Source organism: Chelonia mydas, chromosome 1, assembly GCF_015237465.2.
Source record: "Chelonia mydas isolate rCheMyd1 chromosome 1, rCheMyd1.pri.v2, whole genome shotgun sequence".
Taxonomy (NCBI): domain Eukaryota; kingdom Metazoa; phylum Chordata; order Testudines; family Cheloniidae; genus Chelonia; species Chelonia mydas.
The window spans coordinates 254,510,629-254,525,659 of record NC_057849.1 but is presented as its reverse complement, the minus strand read 5'-3'; the positions used below and the strand labels follow the sequence as shown (position 1 = coordinate 254,525,659).

Sequence of the window (15,031 nt, the reverse complement as noted above, 5' to 3'; positions counted from 1 at the left end):
GTGTAAATGGTGTCTCTCTGGGGCAGAAATACTTTTCAGTTCAAGGGGCACCTCCGAGAGGGAGGGGGCGAGACTGTGAGGGGCTAGTTGTATCATCGTAGGGAGCAGCCACAAGACCAAAAACACAGAACAGATTTGAAGCCAGGGTAGAAAAATGCAGCGGGAACAGCAGAGAAAGCAGGCTTGAATGGTAAGATCAGCCGCACAATGGAATCACGTTCCTGAGGAACAAATTCACTCAGAATCAATATGTGGCTAAATGAGAACTTGTTGGTCACTGTGGGGATACCCAAGCCCAGGGAAAGCAGCCAGGGCTGGGCAAGGAGTGTACTAGGGTGGGTGTCTTCCAGCTGGACTGGCTGTCAGGGAGGGTTAACAGATACTGACCCAGCTGTCTTGGTGCTGGATTGTCTGTGACTGGGGGTGGGGTTGGGGCTGATACCCCTAACCCTGCAGTCCCAGCACTGGACTCTCTGTGAGTAATAACCCTCCCCCCACCCCAGGCCCATCGTTTCTTCTCTTTGAACCCAGTATTTTGGTACCAGACAATCCATGAGTGAAGAGTAATCCCCACAAATCCCCTTTTCTGATTCCTGAAGCATCCACCCTTGTGCCAGATATTGCAAGACTCTCTTTGGTGAAATGAATTCCCTTTGCTTGGCCGGGAAAGGGGTGCACATATAAAGATAGGTATATATCACAACGTGAGATTTCAGGGCCTTAGTATCTGATCTCTTTCCTTGTAAATCACTTGTTGTGGTGACTCTTCATGTCTCCTCCTTTCTCCTATATCTTTGGAGGCTCAATCCATGCAGAGATACACTCTCATGGACTCTAATGCAGTCTACAGTCTAAGGAGCAAACCCACAGCAATTGCAGGGAGTTAGCCAATCTCAGTGGCTAGCCAAAAAGGCCATTCTGACTGTGGAAAGAATTCCAGCTGTCATCTGGTCACCAGGAAGAGACGGGATCATGAGATCCCCACCAAACCATGACGAACTTCCAGAGCTCCCGTCTATGGCATGGTATAAGAGGCAACAGGTACTGGAGAGGAAAGGGCCTAGATTCCACAATGATAGAGGTAAATAGAAAAGGAGTACTAGTGGCACCTTAGAGACTAACCAATTTATTTGAGCATAAGCTTATGAAGTGAGCTGTAGCTCACGAAAGCTTATGCTCAAATAAATTGGTTAGTCTCTAAGGTGCCACAAGTCCTCCTTTTCTTTTTGCGAATACAGACTAACACGGCTGCTACTCTGAAACCTGTCATTATGAGAGGTAAATAGGTAGATGTCTTGATCCTGCTATTAGGTGGTATCACAGCAAGGGCAATGCTGGGTAATTCTGGAGCAGAAAGGACTGCTGGAAGACAGTAGTGAAGATGGCACTGGACTTCTGGGAAGGGAGACAGCTGATGGCTTATTTCTGAGCAGTGGGTGGAATGAGTGTAGCAGCCAGGAGAGGACACAGCAGGAGAGAGGCAGCTCAGAGTACATGGAGAGCAGACACATGAAGGTTTCCCATCTCCTTTTAGACTGGCTACATGACTGCTCTAGCTCCTGCCTTAGGGAGGGAGGGATCCCTGGCTGTCAATTATATTATCAATGTACTATGAATGCCACCTGGGCCATAGGATGAAATAGAAACCCTTTGCCAGATTCATGGATTAGGGGGAACTCATGGTCAACCTCTGCAGCCCTCTCTGCTACAAGAGATCAGGAATGAAACCTCAAAGACATTTTTGCCTGCAACCCCTAGGTGCAGAAACACTAGGCTGCTCAGCCCTGCAGACGGGACTCAGAGTGCCCATTGGAAAGGCCGCTCTTTGTCTCCCAACATGGAGCTGGTTGAAAAACGGTATGTTTGGGGGGAAATGTTCAACCGTTTTTATTTTTTCAAGCTATTTCGTGAAAAATTGCAACATGTTCTAATTTTTGCACAGAAACAAGTTCGCCCTCCCACGTTTTCTACCTTTCCCTCCTGGTTTCCCCCCTTTTTTCCAGTTGCAAAATGGGGGGGGGGGGGGAAGGGGGCGGAGAAAACAAATAGAAAATGAAAAACAAAGCTTTTTTTTTTTTTTTTTTACTTTTTTCATCAAAAAGTCAGAAAAAAAATTAAAACCAAAAATTGTCTGCAGAATTTTCCCTTGTTGATGAAAAGGCTGGTTTTCATTGAGGGAGAAGGGGAGTGAAAAATGTCAGCTAGTTCTCTCCCACAGCCCTACCTGCCCCTGCTCCTCCCACTGCTGAGTTCACAGCTGCAGTCTGCTTGTGTTGCCGTGTGCAAATTGCATTCATGTGGCTGGCCCTGTGCGTCCCTTCTGGTTTGGGCCCTGCAGTGGGCTGGCTCTGGGAACGATAGGGGCTGAAGTCATGCACAGCAGCTAGTTGAATTCTGGACATGTTCAGGGGGATTTGTTCTAATCAGACGTGGAAATGGATTTTTCTATTCTGGCTGCAGAGACACAGAGATAAGGGTGCCATCAAACCCTCCACCACACAAAGGGTTTCATTCTTATCACGTAGAGACTAGAGCTGCAAGTCTAGCAGAGGCCACAGCTCTTCCAGCAGCCCCTGCAATGCCTCTTTCCTGCTTGTATTTGATCATAGTCAGGGTGCTTCGAAATAAAAGGACCCCGTTCTGCTGGCACTGCAAGAATGTGTGTGTGCGCTCGCCAGCAGCCGCGTGTGTGTGTATTTAAAGCTGGGCTCTGATTACTGACCTTGAAAATATACTCCCAACACAACACCCTATGTAACCCCACTAAGCCACAGTCTGCACCCACACAATCACTGAGCTGTACCTACTCTCTGCTCGACCATACCCTGCTGCTGTAACTTTGTTGAAGAGAACTTTGCAGAGATGAAAAGGGCCACGTGGAGGGGTTCAACCTCACTGAGGAGAGGGCACGTTACAAGGCTGTGCTGCTTACACAGCCTGCACTTGATATCCTTCTCAGCTATTTTCAGGAAGCCATTGTTTACACGATCCGTATGGTAAAACAGCAGCTCCGATAAGGTGAATGGCAAACCCACGCAGGCACATGGCATGTGCCTTCGCTTCTGAATTGTTTGGAGCATGGGTCAAGGCTGCAGGCTGGGGGTGGTTTCTAAACAGTTCTTGATGCAGGAGAACCAAACAGATAAAAATGCAGAGAGATGTGAACAGATTAGATGCTCCCTGCTCTCCTGGGGAATGCAATAGCGAACTGAAACCCTTTATCTGCTTGAACGAGGGGAAAATATGCAAATATTTGCTCATGAAAACTTAGTGTTCTTTGCCTTCCCAAGCTTCAAATATGCAAACGCAAACATAAGGCACCCACCTTGCACAGATCTCACACCCAGACACACAAAACCCCCGGCACAGAAACACAGACGCAGCGCCCATCTAAACACATGCACGCTCAGCGTAACAGGTACCATCTAATAAGTATACACTCTCCCTGTGGGACACAAATGCAACCCTAAAAATATACACGCAGATGCATACATGTAAAAACATATCATAGAATCATAGAATATCAGGGTTGGAAGGGACCACAGGAGGTCATCTAGTCCAACCCCCTGCTCAAAGCATATATGTGCATGCTAACTCATGTATGGTGCCTATTCAGGCATTTAGAAACACGCTTGCAACACATCCTGTTCCCTGCAAATGGTGTTATATCGGCATCTCCAGTTAGGTGAGGAGCAAGGGGCTGTAGTACAGGAAGACACCTTGCCTAGCACATTCTGTGCCTGTTGTCAGCCATAGGTACAGCTGCACCCATGTTTTTAAGGCCTGCAGTAGGCAGGGCTAAACTGCTTGGCCACCATGGCTTCATCCGACACTCACTGCAATAAGTGGTAGTCTTTCCACTGACCATAGTGGGATTTGGGCTGGGCCCCATGCGAAGAAGACTTATAGCGTTGCCAAGACAGGCAGCTGCACTTCCTGCTCACAACCGGGCCCAGAACATGCCAGTGTGGACAAGGCTTGAAGCAGAGAGAAAGTCTAATCGTGACTGTAAGTGCTGCTCCCCGTTTCTCCTGCAGGGGGAGCTATTTGCTCACATTGGCCCCTATCCCGCTACACCTGCCCCCCCCCCTGCAATGTCAGGGGCTGCCCAGTTCCCAGCACAGCTGTCAAGGCAGATTTGAGGGGGCAGGAGTAGGGGTGAGCAAGGCCTAAAACATGAGATTCCCATTACTCCCTTGCAGACAGTTCCTAGCGGTGGCCAGGGTAACGCTGCCACACGTGCTGCCCAACACAAAGCATGCAGAATATTTCCTCAGGGTGGGAGGTGGGTAGTTCTGTCCTGCAGAAGTGGGGTCTCCCCACCTGGAGGCGCCCTGTGCTGGGAGGGGCACAGTCTCCTCCACTCTGAAAATGTGGAATTGTGCAGGGCAGCTGACTGTGGGGCTGGACATGAGGCAAGTGGGAGGAGAGTGGGCCATGTGAGCAAATGAGTCCCTTGTGTGAAGAGCCAGGACTGAGCAAACGGCTTAGATGGCAACCCAAACCAGCCCTGCACTCCAGCTATCTGTGAGACCCCTCTCATTTAGGTGACTTTAATGTGCTCCTCGCTGGGGGAGCCTGGGCGAAAGGCCCTGCAAATGGGGCAGACGCAGGGGTGCAATGTCACCGCCTGTGCACCACGAAGCAAGTGCGTTCGCGCTGAGCTGCTGCACAGGAAGAACAGACGAAAGCAGAAGCAAACCTGGACGCAGGCTGTACTTCACATTTTCCAAAGGCGCCCTAAAATCCTGCAGCTGCCCTCCCTAGGACGTGGACCAGTCTGGGGCTCTCCTTCGCTGTCATTTCAGGCTCCATCTAGCCTTAATTCATCCTCTGGCAGAGCTGTGGGTGGCACTGCACTGGGTGCATAAAACACAGGCCTCGGAGGGTCTACTAACACGAAGTAATTTAGCCTCATAACACCCCTGCAAGGTAAGAATTAGGGCTGAGATGATCAGATGTGACTAGTAATTCTGGGGGCCCAACCTGAGCTGCCTTAAAGGGGCCTGGTTGTCAGAGGGCAGGAGCTCAGCACTTCCTGACAATCAGGCCCCTTTATGGTGTCTTTTAGGTACCCAAATATTCAGGCACCTAAAATGACTGGTCATTTTTCAATATCTTGGCCTATTGGCCCATTTCACTAAGGCCAGGAGAGCCTAAGTGACTTGCCTGTAACACAGTGAGTCAGTGGCAGGGCTGGGAAGATAACAGAGGACTAACAACTCTCTGCGTTGACTATTAGAAAGCACTCACTCCTTTCCAGGACAGAGCTGGCTCTGCTTCTAAGGAGTAGGCCCTGCTCTAAAAGGGGAATCAGCTGTTGAGTTGAACAAGTAATGGGGGCGAGGGGGGGGGAGAGAAAGGCGGGAGATTGCTTAGCCTGGTACAGTCCAGAGCATGAGGGAGGGACTCACAAAGGACCAGACCCTCCTCCAAGGGAGGATGGAAAAGACAGTAATTACATAAGAGCCCTTGGCCAGCAGCTGGTTTCAATCAGCTGGGCCTCCTCTCACGGGCTCCTCTTGCAGTGCTAACAAGGAGCAGCTGAGGATACACGTAGCTCAGTGCAGGACCTCTCTTAAGGGGTTCAGAGGTAAGGGGTTCCCTGTCTTCCACTTGCAAGGCAAAGCACCTGGAGAGTGGGAAGGGGTGGAAATAGAAAAGCTACTTAATGATAAAGGATAAGTGGCTGGGAAGAAGTGGGAAGGGGCTATTTGCCTTCCTCCAGATATGCATAATGCCTCTAGCCTAGAGAAAGAGCCAGCTCTGCTCAGTGACTGTGGATGATGCAAGGAAGCGTGTGTTTGTGCGTGCAGTGCTTGGATTGCAGGGGGTTGGAGGAGCTCCTGTGATTAGGCCAGGAAGGGGTCAGTGCAGGGGAGGGGACAGTAGTCCTTCTCAATGGGTTAGGGGCCACTTGCAGGGGATGGGTGGCCAGGAGACAGGGCAGGGGTCAGTCTCTGTAGATAGGTTAGGAGTCATGTGCATGTGATGGGTGGGGAGGGACAATGTAATGAAGGGGACAGTGGGGAAGCTCATTTCTTTCACCCTCCAGGTTTTGTCCAGTGGGGGGCGGGGGAGCAGCTGCACTTCAGCAGAGAGTACTGGAATCCAATCTGGCAAGAGCTTTCCCGGGTTGGCTTCAAGGCAGAGAGAAAGCATATGTGTGCGCGAGCGCAAAGCCCTGTGGATTCCCCATGTGCTCTTGATCAGATGATAAAATAGCCCATGTAAACTGTGTTTTCACCCACCCCGCTAGCTCACAAGAGTGTAGCGAGAAGACTGGAGAGAAGATGGAAGCCAACCTTCTCCCACTGCTCCAAGGAAAAATGTCTCCCATAGATAAGGTGCTGAGCTGCAAAAGGGGCTGGAAAATATCTTACTTGGAAATAGTCAATAGGTCCCAGATGAGCTAGGCGAGGGGTCAGCAACCTTTCAGAAGTGGGGTGCCGAGTCTTCATTTATTCACTCTAATTTAAGGTTTCACGTGCCAGTAATACATTTAAACATTTTTAGAAGGCCTCTTTCTGTAAGTCTATAATATATAACTAAACTATTGTTGTATGTAAAGTAAATAAGGTTTTAAAAACGTTTAAGAAGCTTCATTTAAAATTATATTAAAATGCAGAGCCCCCCGGCCCGGTGGCCAGGACCCAGGCACTGTGAGTGCCACTGAAAATCAGCTCGCGTGCTGCCTACCCCTGAGCTAGGCCAAGATGACTCGGAGATTGGCTCTACCGTCATATTCACTCAGTGCTGTGGCTTCACTTTCACACCCCGCAGTAGGCTCCCAACCCTAAGAATAATAATGTTTAGCATTCTACAAAAAATTAACTAATTAAGCCTCACCACTAAATATGGGAGGTAGCCAGTTCAGGGTCATAATCTCTGTCACTATCAACTAGCACAACTCCATTAGCAGGGAATTTGGCCTAGAATCCCCATTTTACATATGGGGAAACTGAGGCACAGAGAGGTGACCAGGAAGGTCCATGGCAGAACCTGGATTAGAAGTCAGGAGTACTGTTGTGAATTGCTGAAGAGCACCTCTGCCCTGGTGAGTCCACCCTGCCGGCTGGGACGAAAGGGGCATGTGTCTATGTGCGTTCACTTGTGGGGGTTCCAGTAGAGTAGACAGGGCAATAACATCCCCAGTGCTCCCCCTCCCTCCTTTGCCCCACGCTCTCTGCACGTATTTCCCCAAACTTTCCGTTTGCTTTACCAGTGGTGCTGGGGTTCTTGCCAAGCCACAGCTACTCCTCGGGAAGCGAGCCGGCTGTAACCGCCTCTGACTCCCAAACTAAACAAATTGGAAAAACTTTTCCTTTCCTCAGGCTCCCATGGCCTGTTAAACATTCTCCAGGAGTGGAGAATTACAGGAGTGGAGCAAACCTGCTGAGTCGACACTTATGCTCACAGGGTGGAGCGGGAAATCGCTTTGCTCACCCCTGGCTGTCCATCCCCCAGGAACGGGGCCCCAGGCCTGAGCCAGGTCTGACTAGACAAGGAGCCTGGAAGGCCTCTGGCTTAGCTTAGCTGAAGTGCATGGGGAATTGAGGGTAAAGGGAACCCTGCAACAGCACGGCATCTCGGCCCCAGGCCCATCACGTAAGGCCCATTGCAGATGGCATGATGAGCTAGCCCAGGGCTGGCTACAAAGAGCCATGTACACACCTGGCTCGAGAGCGCTAGCTGGGGAAGAGTTGGTGGCGTGGGCTTTCCCCAGCGAGGTCACGTTCCAGAGCGTTTCCAGCTGGAGACGCCCTTTCTGGGCAAGATTTCAGGCAGAGGACATGACCCGCGTGCCAGAGAGGGAACCAAAACAGGGAAGAGACAGATCCCTGCCCCAGTCAATAGGAGGCGCTGTAAGGAAATGGAGCAGAGGAGGGAACACTGGGGAAAGCCTGCCCTAGCCACCCAGTAGGGGCTGGGGGTGAGCATCAGCTCTGCCCCAGTGGCAGCAGGGGGGCTAATGCACTGGCAGGCCAGTAGCAAGGAGTGGATCATGCTGGGGGGAGGTTTGTGCCGGGCTCGGGGGCCGCTGTGCCGCAGCAGAGCAGAGGGGGCTGGCAGGGAAAGGTCAGGCCTGGAGGGACTGTCTCGGCCAGAAGGGCAAGTGATGGACGGGGACTTGCCCAATGCCCCTGCTCCCGAGGGACACCCCCTGTGCGCGTCAAACCCGAGCAGGGAGCTGCTGCCACTGCCCCCGGAGGGCTTGAAGGCAGGGCCCGGGGCTGGGGCGAGGAGGGGGGGGGGTCTCCTCGCTTTCCAACCTTCCCCAGCCGCACGCAAGGGTTAAAGGCGGCGGTGCGGGGAGAAGGGGGCGCGCCGGGGGCGGGGAGGGAGGCGCAGACCGGCTCTGCGCCGAAGCCAGCGGTTTGCGGTGCCTTTGGCAGCAGCGAGCGAGCGAGCTCCCCGCGCCCTGCGACTCGGGGCGGGCGGCGCCAGCAGAGGCTGCCCGGCCAGCAGCGGGGCGTGAGCGGCTCGCAGCGCCCGGGGACCCTTCCGCCGGCGGCCTGTCGCCTCTCCTCCAGGGTGAGCCGGGGGCGAGGGCTGCGGGTTGGATCGCAAGCGCGGCTCGCCGGGGCCCTTTGCGCGCCCCCCTCCCCCCCAGCTCCGGCGTAGGCGCGGCCAGGCGGGGCTGAGCAACCACGCGGCCCCTCCCGCGCTGCCCCTCGGAAGGCTCCTGCTGTGGGAGCGCCGCAGGGCCAGAGCTGGCCCTCGGGTGCCTGCCCCAGGCTTCGTGCCGCGGAGAGCAGAAGCTGGCCACTGCTAACTAAGCCTCCAACGCCGCTTCCCCCCCCCCCCCCCCCCGCATGTAAATACTGCTACTCCCCCGCGGGGGGCTGAGCTGCAGAGAGGGGGGAAGTGACTTGGCCAAGGTCACAGACTCAGTCAGTGGAGAGGACTCAGCAGCATGCGCTTGCTAGTCCTGTGAGCGGGTCACCAGGCCGCACCCTGAGACCTTGGCCGTGGTGGAACAGCACCCACTGGGGCGTGAGCTGGCTAGATGCTCTCTAATGGGATTTAGGGCAAGGCTCCAATGAAAGAAAATACCCATTGCTGAGTGAGCCGCAAGAAGTTTGTCTGGGACCCTCCCGCAAGGTTAGAAAGTGATTTGAGGCTCCCATGAGCTAACAGGTTTATCGTTCCCCTACAAGATCTCCTGTCCGTCCTGATAGCAGCAGACCGCTCAGGAATACCCTGGTAACGTGCTTTCCCCCCGCCCCCCGATATGTCAGGGCATCAGCTCAGAAGTAGGTATGGTTTCGGCTTTGCCAGCTGTATGAGGTGAGAAAATGGCCCAAGCAGGATGTTTTTAGTGTTGTAAGGTCACGACCCTTATCGCAGAGCTAACCTCAGACCTGAGTTTGTTTTCCTCACCAGGGGCTTCTGGATTTGCCTCTTCTCCTTTTATTGCAGCCTGAAGATTGAATCCCCAGGCACTGGTGCCCTGGGTTCCACTGGTTGCACTGTGGGCGCTGGTGCTGTAGGTTCTGGAGGACAGGCCTCCTCTTAGTGCCAGGGCTCCAGGGAGTCAGGCATGCCCTAGCAGTGACACCACTGAGGCTTGGACTGCAGCCTTAGCCCTCCAGGGACAGCCATGTGTTAGATTCCAAAGTAGCAGCTCTCTACAAAACAGTTACTAACTCTGTCTTTCTGTCTCCTTCTTTCCCTCTCTGCTCCCGCGATGAAATGAACTGGCTTTAGCCACAGAGAATGGAGGTGCAGTGCCCTGCCCTTTCATGTTGGCCTCTGCCTTGGCTCAGTCATCCCCTTCTTCTGTCTCTCTCTCTTACTGGCTCATGTCTTCCAGGTCACTATGGTAATGATTCAGCTACGAGCTCGCGTGGCCTTCCTTGTGCTCCCTCTGTTTGTATTTGGGGCACCTGCCGATGAGCCCGACCCCAAAGAAGCAACAACCCTCCCAAATGGCTGCAGACGCTGCTGCGACCCACTGGATTCCCGTGGCTCCTCAGAAATCACCCCCGGCCCTGCCGGACACCATTCGTCCCTGTACCCAATGCCGGAGGTGCGTCCATACATCAACATCACCATACTGAAGGGTAAGTGCCAAGCCGGTGTGCCTGGGACCCAAGGTCTGCTTGGGAACCAGCTTCACCCTAGTGAAAGATAAGGTTCTGTGCTGGCATACCAGTGCCCACAGACTACCAGTGACTTCAGTGTTACCATACAGAAGGGCAGCTGGTACATGCTAGCATAGCCAGTCCATCAGTTATACCCATCAAACTCCCAGTTGCCAGACTGAAGGGCATGCCCCAGCATATCCAGTTCCTGATGTCCAGACTGATGGACGTCTAGTTGTCTGTCATTATCAAGGGAATGTGCCCATGCTGGTACGTGTAGACTTAGGCTCATGTCGCCAGAGAGGTGCAATCAGCCTGTAGAATGCTGGTTTTCCCCTGAACCCAGCAGTCGTCCTGCTGTAGCCTCTGAATTCAGGGGAGCCACGTCTTCGCCTGCTTTCCACTGGCTCCTGTTTATTGTCACTGGGGGAGAAGCATCAGCAGTTGCCTCTTGCCAATCTGAACCTACTTCAGGATCAAGCTGTCCTGCAGTGCAGAGGGAGGGAGCAGACTTCAGGATCAAGCTGTCCTGCAGTGCAGAGGGAGGGAGCAGCGGGTCTTTCCCCAGCCAGGAAGAAGGAGAGGGTGTGCTGTTAACAAAGACACAGTGCCAGCACTAATGTCCTGTGCAGGGAAGGCTAATGGGAGGCCATCGCCGTGGATCTCATGTCATCTGGGAGAGGGAGGAGGGGAATGACGTGAGCCCTAACATTCACTTTTCTCCCCAGGCAGCTAGGAGGATGCTTGCATGAACACCCCAACACTCATATTTGCAAAGTGTGACTTCCAGCCAAGACCTGCTCCAGGCAGCTCCTGCTGGCTTAGCTCAGGGTGGAATGGGGGTGGCTCCCCAGTGCAGATCAGCTACTTCCTCAAGGGTCCCCATTTGAATCTCAGCTGTGCTTAATGCATAGGATGTGCATGCATGGTGAGTCCTGGCACCGAATGGGAGATTCTGCTCTTTGGACCCAGTTCATCATTGCTCTGCAGCCCCTTTGTGCTCGCTAGGCATAGGGGTGCTCAGAACCACCTCCAGAACAGCTCCCAGCACTGGGGGCATTCTGGGGCCAGAGCAGGGAGGGGGTGGCCGGGGGAACCGGTGCTCAAGGAAGTTTGCGTTCCTGCAAAGCCCCAAAGAGGCCTGTGAAACAGGGTAACAAGTTAGGGGTGCCCTAGCCTGTGTGGGAGGCTGCACTGGCCCCCACAGCCCCTGAACGGGGAAGGCACAGACTACCTGTGCTGGTGTCTGCACAGGGAAGAATCAGGTTCTCTCTATACAGCTCTAGTTTCTGGCCACAACCCTGGCCTCCTCAAGACAGCCCAGTGCTTGGCAGCTTTCACATCTCGCTTGGCAGCTTTCACATCTCATGGAGTGCATCCCTCTGCTTTGTTTCCTAGGAGACAAAGGAGATCGGGGGGAGCCTGGGATTCCAGGGAAATGGGGAAAAGAGGGGGCACCAGGCGAGCGGGGCTCCCAGGGTCAGAAAGGCAGCAAGGGGCAGATGGGTGCCCCGGGGGATCCCTGCAAGCACCAGTATGCCGCTTTCTCGGTGGGCCGCAAGAAGGCACTGCACAGCAGCGAGGGCTACCAGGCCCTGATCTTCGACACCGTCTTCGTCAACCTCTACGGCCACTTCGACATGTTCAAAGGCAAGTTCTACTGCTACACGGCCGGCCTCTACTACTTCAGCCTAAACGTCCACACCTGGAACTTCAAGGAGACCTACATGCACGTCATGCACAACGACCAGGAGCAGGTCATCCTGTACGCCCAGCCCAGCGACCGCAGTATCATGCAGAGCCAGAGCCTCATGCTGGAGCTGCGGGAGAACGACGAGGTCTGGGTGCGCCTCTACAAGCGGGAGCGGGAGAACGCCATCTACAGTGATGATGTGGACATCTACATCACCTTCAGCGGCTACTTGATCAAACCCAGCCTGGAATGACCACCCTCCTCCCTCTCTGTCCTTCTCTCTCTCTCTCTCTCTCTCTCTCTCTCGCTCCTTCTCTCTTTTCACTGCCCACAATCACTGCAAACTACAGGGGAGGAAATGGACTGGGGGTTCCCTGGGAGGGTCATGGGGTGGGAGGGCACCAGGGAGCCCGAAAGAAAACACCAGCTGTCCAAATCAGGGCCATCCTCATTCAAAGTGTGTCATTGGCTTCCAGGAAAGCCCCATTTGCCTTGAATGGAAGGTGCCTCAGGTCACCACTAGTCTTGCTAGGCCATGTGAGCCTTCCCATGGGCTAACACAGCGGTAGGGACACAGGTAATGATACAAAGCAAGGGAGTGATGGTACAGTCCCTGGCTGTGGAAACTGTCGCTCATCTGGGACGTAGAGGACCGGATCCTCCGCTGGTGTAAATCGGTGTCGCTCCACTGAAGTCAACAGAGTCACACCCAGGTACACCTGCTGTGGATCTAGCCCTAAGTGTTGAAAGAGAGCAAAACCCTGTCGGCCATCAGCAAAGCTCCCCTCCAAGCCTCCCATGGGGTGCTGTCCAGTCTCAACTCTCGTGTCGGGTTCAAAGCTATCCCAGCTTTGGACTGTTCCTTTTCTGGAGGCTGAAAGCAGACCTGCTCCTGCTCCCCCACCCCCACCAGATTTACACCAGTGTAATTCTATCGACTTCAGCAGCGTTCCCCCTACTGCACGCTGGTGTGAGAAGAGAATCCAGCCCAGTGGTCAGCCACTGGATTCCACTGCCGCAGTCCCCTGGGCATGACTGGAACATGACTGAGACCATCATTCCTTTAAAATCCCACCTCCAATCCATTTGAGAACACAATGGGGAGGGACTGGCTGAGTCTGGTGGTAGGTAACACCTTCTACTGCTAATGCACAGGGTCAGCTTCTGTCCAGTACCTCCCTGCTACTCCAATGGAAGAGGGATAGCCGGTGGTTGCTTGGTAGCCTGTACAAGGTGAGTTGGGCATCTCAGTCCTGCTCCCAGTGAACAGGTGTCCACATCATCAAAAACGTCCCCACCTCTGACTCTGTCTCCTTTGCTGGTGATCTCAGTGGAGAAGCCACGGAGACTGAAATACACGCCCACCCCTCGCCGTCGGGTCAGACATGTTGGCAGGGCTGCACGGCAAAGCTTGTGCTGCCACGGCCTGTGTGTGACAGCTGGGGTTTTCAGCGGCCCTCAGCGCTGACCTCGCTCTGCTCCCTCTGACATCAAAGGGAGCTTTGCCACTGACTTCACTAGCAGCAGAATCAGCTCTGAGTGCTTTTACAAACCCCACCCTATGTGTCCTGAGGACACAGTAAAGACGAGATGCCAGGCTGTCACTGGGTCCGTTTTCCACAGGACGGAACTCACACCAGAAAGACATCAGAGGGAAAGAAAAGGAGAGGTGAACTCGAGGGCACTGCAGGCCAGTTTCTCTCGTGTTCATATTGCTGCCCCTGATTTCCTCGGGATGAGGAGCTGAGGGGAAAGGATCGAATCCCAGGACCTTCCCCACATGACCCTCAGAACCGCTTGCATTAGCACAACTGGTATGAAAAGCAGGGTCCCTCCAAGGAAGGTTGGTCCTATCAGGGGCCCTGTGTGTCTGATGGAATGCCAGGGTATGACGTGTGAGGAACATGGAGCCTGGAATTCCCCTTTCCCGGCCCAGTGGAGTGTGGAAAGACTCCAGAGTCGGGCTTGGGGGAGTCGCAAGGGAGCCGCATGTGGGGGGTGAGGTTTAGGAGTGAAGGAACTAGCAATTGAATTCCTCTCCCTCTCTTTTTAGAAGCCACAGACTGCCAACCCAGCTGTTGTGTATTTACAGTGTGTGGCGTCCTTGTGTTTCCCCAGAGAGCAGCCGGAATCTCTAATGCTGAATAACTTCCAGACCTGAGCTCTGAACTCCCTCCCTTTCCAATGTCACTGTTTACTTCTGCAGGGCGAGGGCCAGCTCAAACACTCCAAAGGGGCAGCTGGTCGGTGCTTAAAATGCATTGGGGGGCAGGGGAATGTGCATTTTGTGGGCCAGCTTCAGCCCTTTGGTGCTAAACCAGGTTTCAAGAGAGTCACTGGTGCTTACTGGGTGGGGTGTCAGGGTAGCAGAGACACACAGTACTGTGGACTTAATGGTGCTTTACATTACAGAAAACTACCAAGAACTTTTGTATATATGTTTTCAGTTTTATTAAAACTTTTTTTGCACTTTGAGATGATTTCCCTTATAGGATCATTTCTTTCTGTCTCCAGTCAGGTTAAGGCAAGGGGCCCCACTGGTCTGGGAGGCCAGAAGACCTGGCTTCTATTCCTGGCGCAGTCACTCACCCACTGAGTGACTCTCAGTGCCTCTGTTTCTCCATCTGTCAGACGGAGATAATGATGCTCAACTTCCTTTGTAAAGGGCTTTGAGATCTATGGATGAAAGGCGCTATGTGAGATTTGTCATTAGTAGGACATTTCTAATCCTTCATAGAAAATGTTCTCAGCTACCAAAGCTCCAAGACAGTGCAGGAGTTATTGGAGAATAAACTACTAGCGAAGGGAAAAGTACAAGTCGTTTGAGGGGTCTTTTTAGCTGAACATGGGGAAGGAGCTGGAAGTCGCTTGTAAGAGAACAGATGTTTTTTCTTGTGATGTTGCTGATCTTGGTCCTGGTTGGCTGCTCTACACAGGAAGAACGGGCTTTCCCTGTGGTATTTCCAGGAAGATGTGACGTCTGAACCATAGCGGAGGGAAATGAAGTAATTGAATGAACGTTTACAAACGTCGGTAATGTTACGGGGCGGGGTGAGGGGGGAGTTTGAGAGCCAGGTTGAGGTGATGGCTCAGGCTGGGGAGATCTGCGGGGGAAAGTGGAGGCCTGGGGATGGCTCAGCTTTGGGTCTTATGTAAGACCCTGGTCTCAGCTGCCTCATGTGCCAGGAGCCTCTGATTGGTTTTTAACTCATTTGGGATGGGATGGGGCAGATATAACTACATTCCTCCT

At 53.3% G+C, this 15,031-nt stretch overlaps 1 protein-coding gene across 3 annotated transcripts; it reads left to right on the top strand.

Annotated features, from left to right (window-relative positions):
- Positions 1–5,485: 5,485 nt before the first annotated feature.
- Positions 5,486–14,256, top strand: C1QTNF6 (C1q and TNF related 6). Of its 3 annotated transcripts, none has more exons than XM_007062635.3 (3): positions 5,486–5,593; positions 9,818–10,067; positions 11,487–14,256. In XM_007062635.3, the coding sequence occupies exons 2-3, from the start codon at positions 9,824–9,826 to the stop codon at positions 12,032–12,034; spliced, it is 792 nt and encodes a 263-aa protein (XP_007062697.1). In that variant the 5' UTR covers positions 5,486–5,593; positions 9,818–9,823; the 3' UTR covers positions 12,035–14,256. The 3 variants fall into 3 exon arrangements, with proteins under 3 accessions (XP_007062697.1, XP_037736906.1, XP_027680897.1); XM_037880978.2 differs by lacking the exon at positions 5,486–5,593 and adding an exon at positions 8,330–8,535; XM_027825096.3 differs by lacking the exon at positions 5,486–5,593 and adding an exon at positions 8,568–9,105.
- The last annotated feature ends 775 nt before the right edge of the window (positions 14,257–15,031 follow it).

What these genes read in the sequence shown, in the direction of transcription:
- C1QTNF6 (XM_007062635.3), top strand. Translation starts at nt 9,824, where the DNA reads ATGGTAATGATTCAGCTACGAGCTCGCGTGGCCTTCCTTGTGCTCCCT. An exon ending in CAACATCACCATACTGAAGG is followed by an intron (nt 10,068 to 11,486) that starts GTAAGTGCCAAG and finishes TTTGTTTCCTAG; the next exon opens with GAGACAAAGGAGATCGGGGG.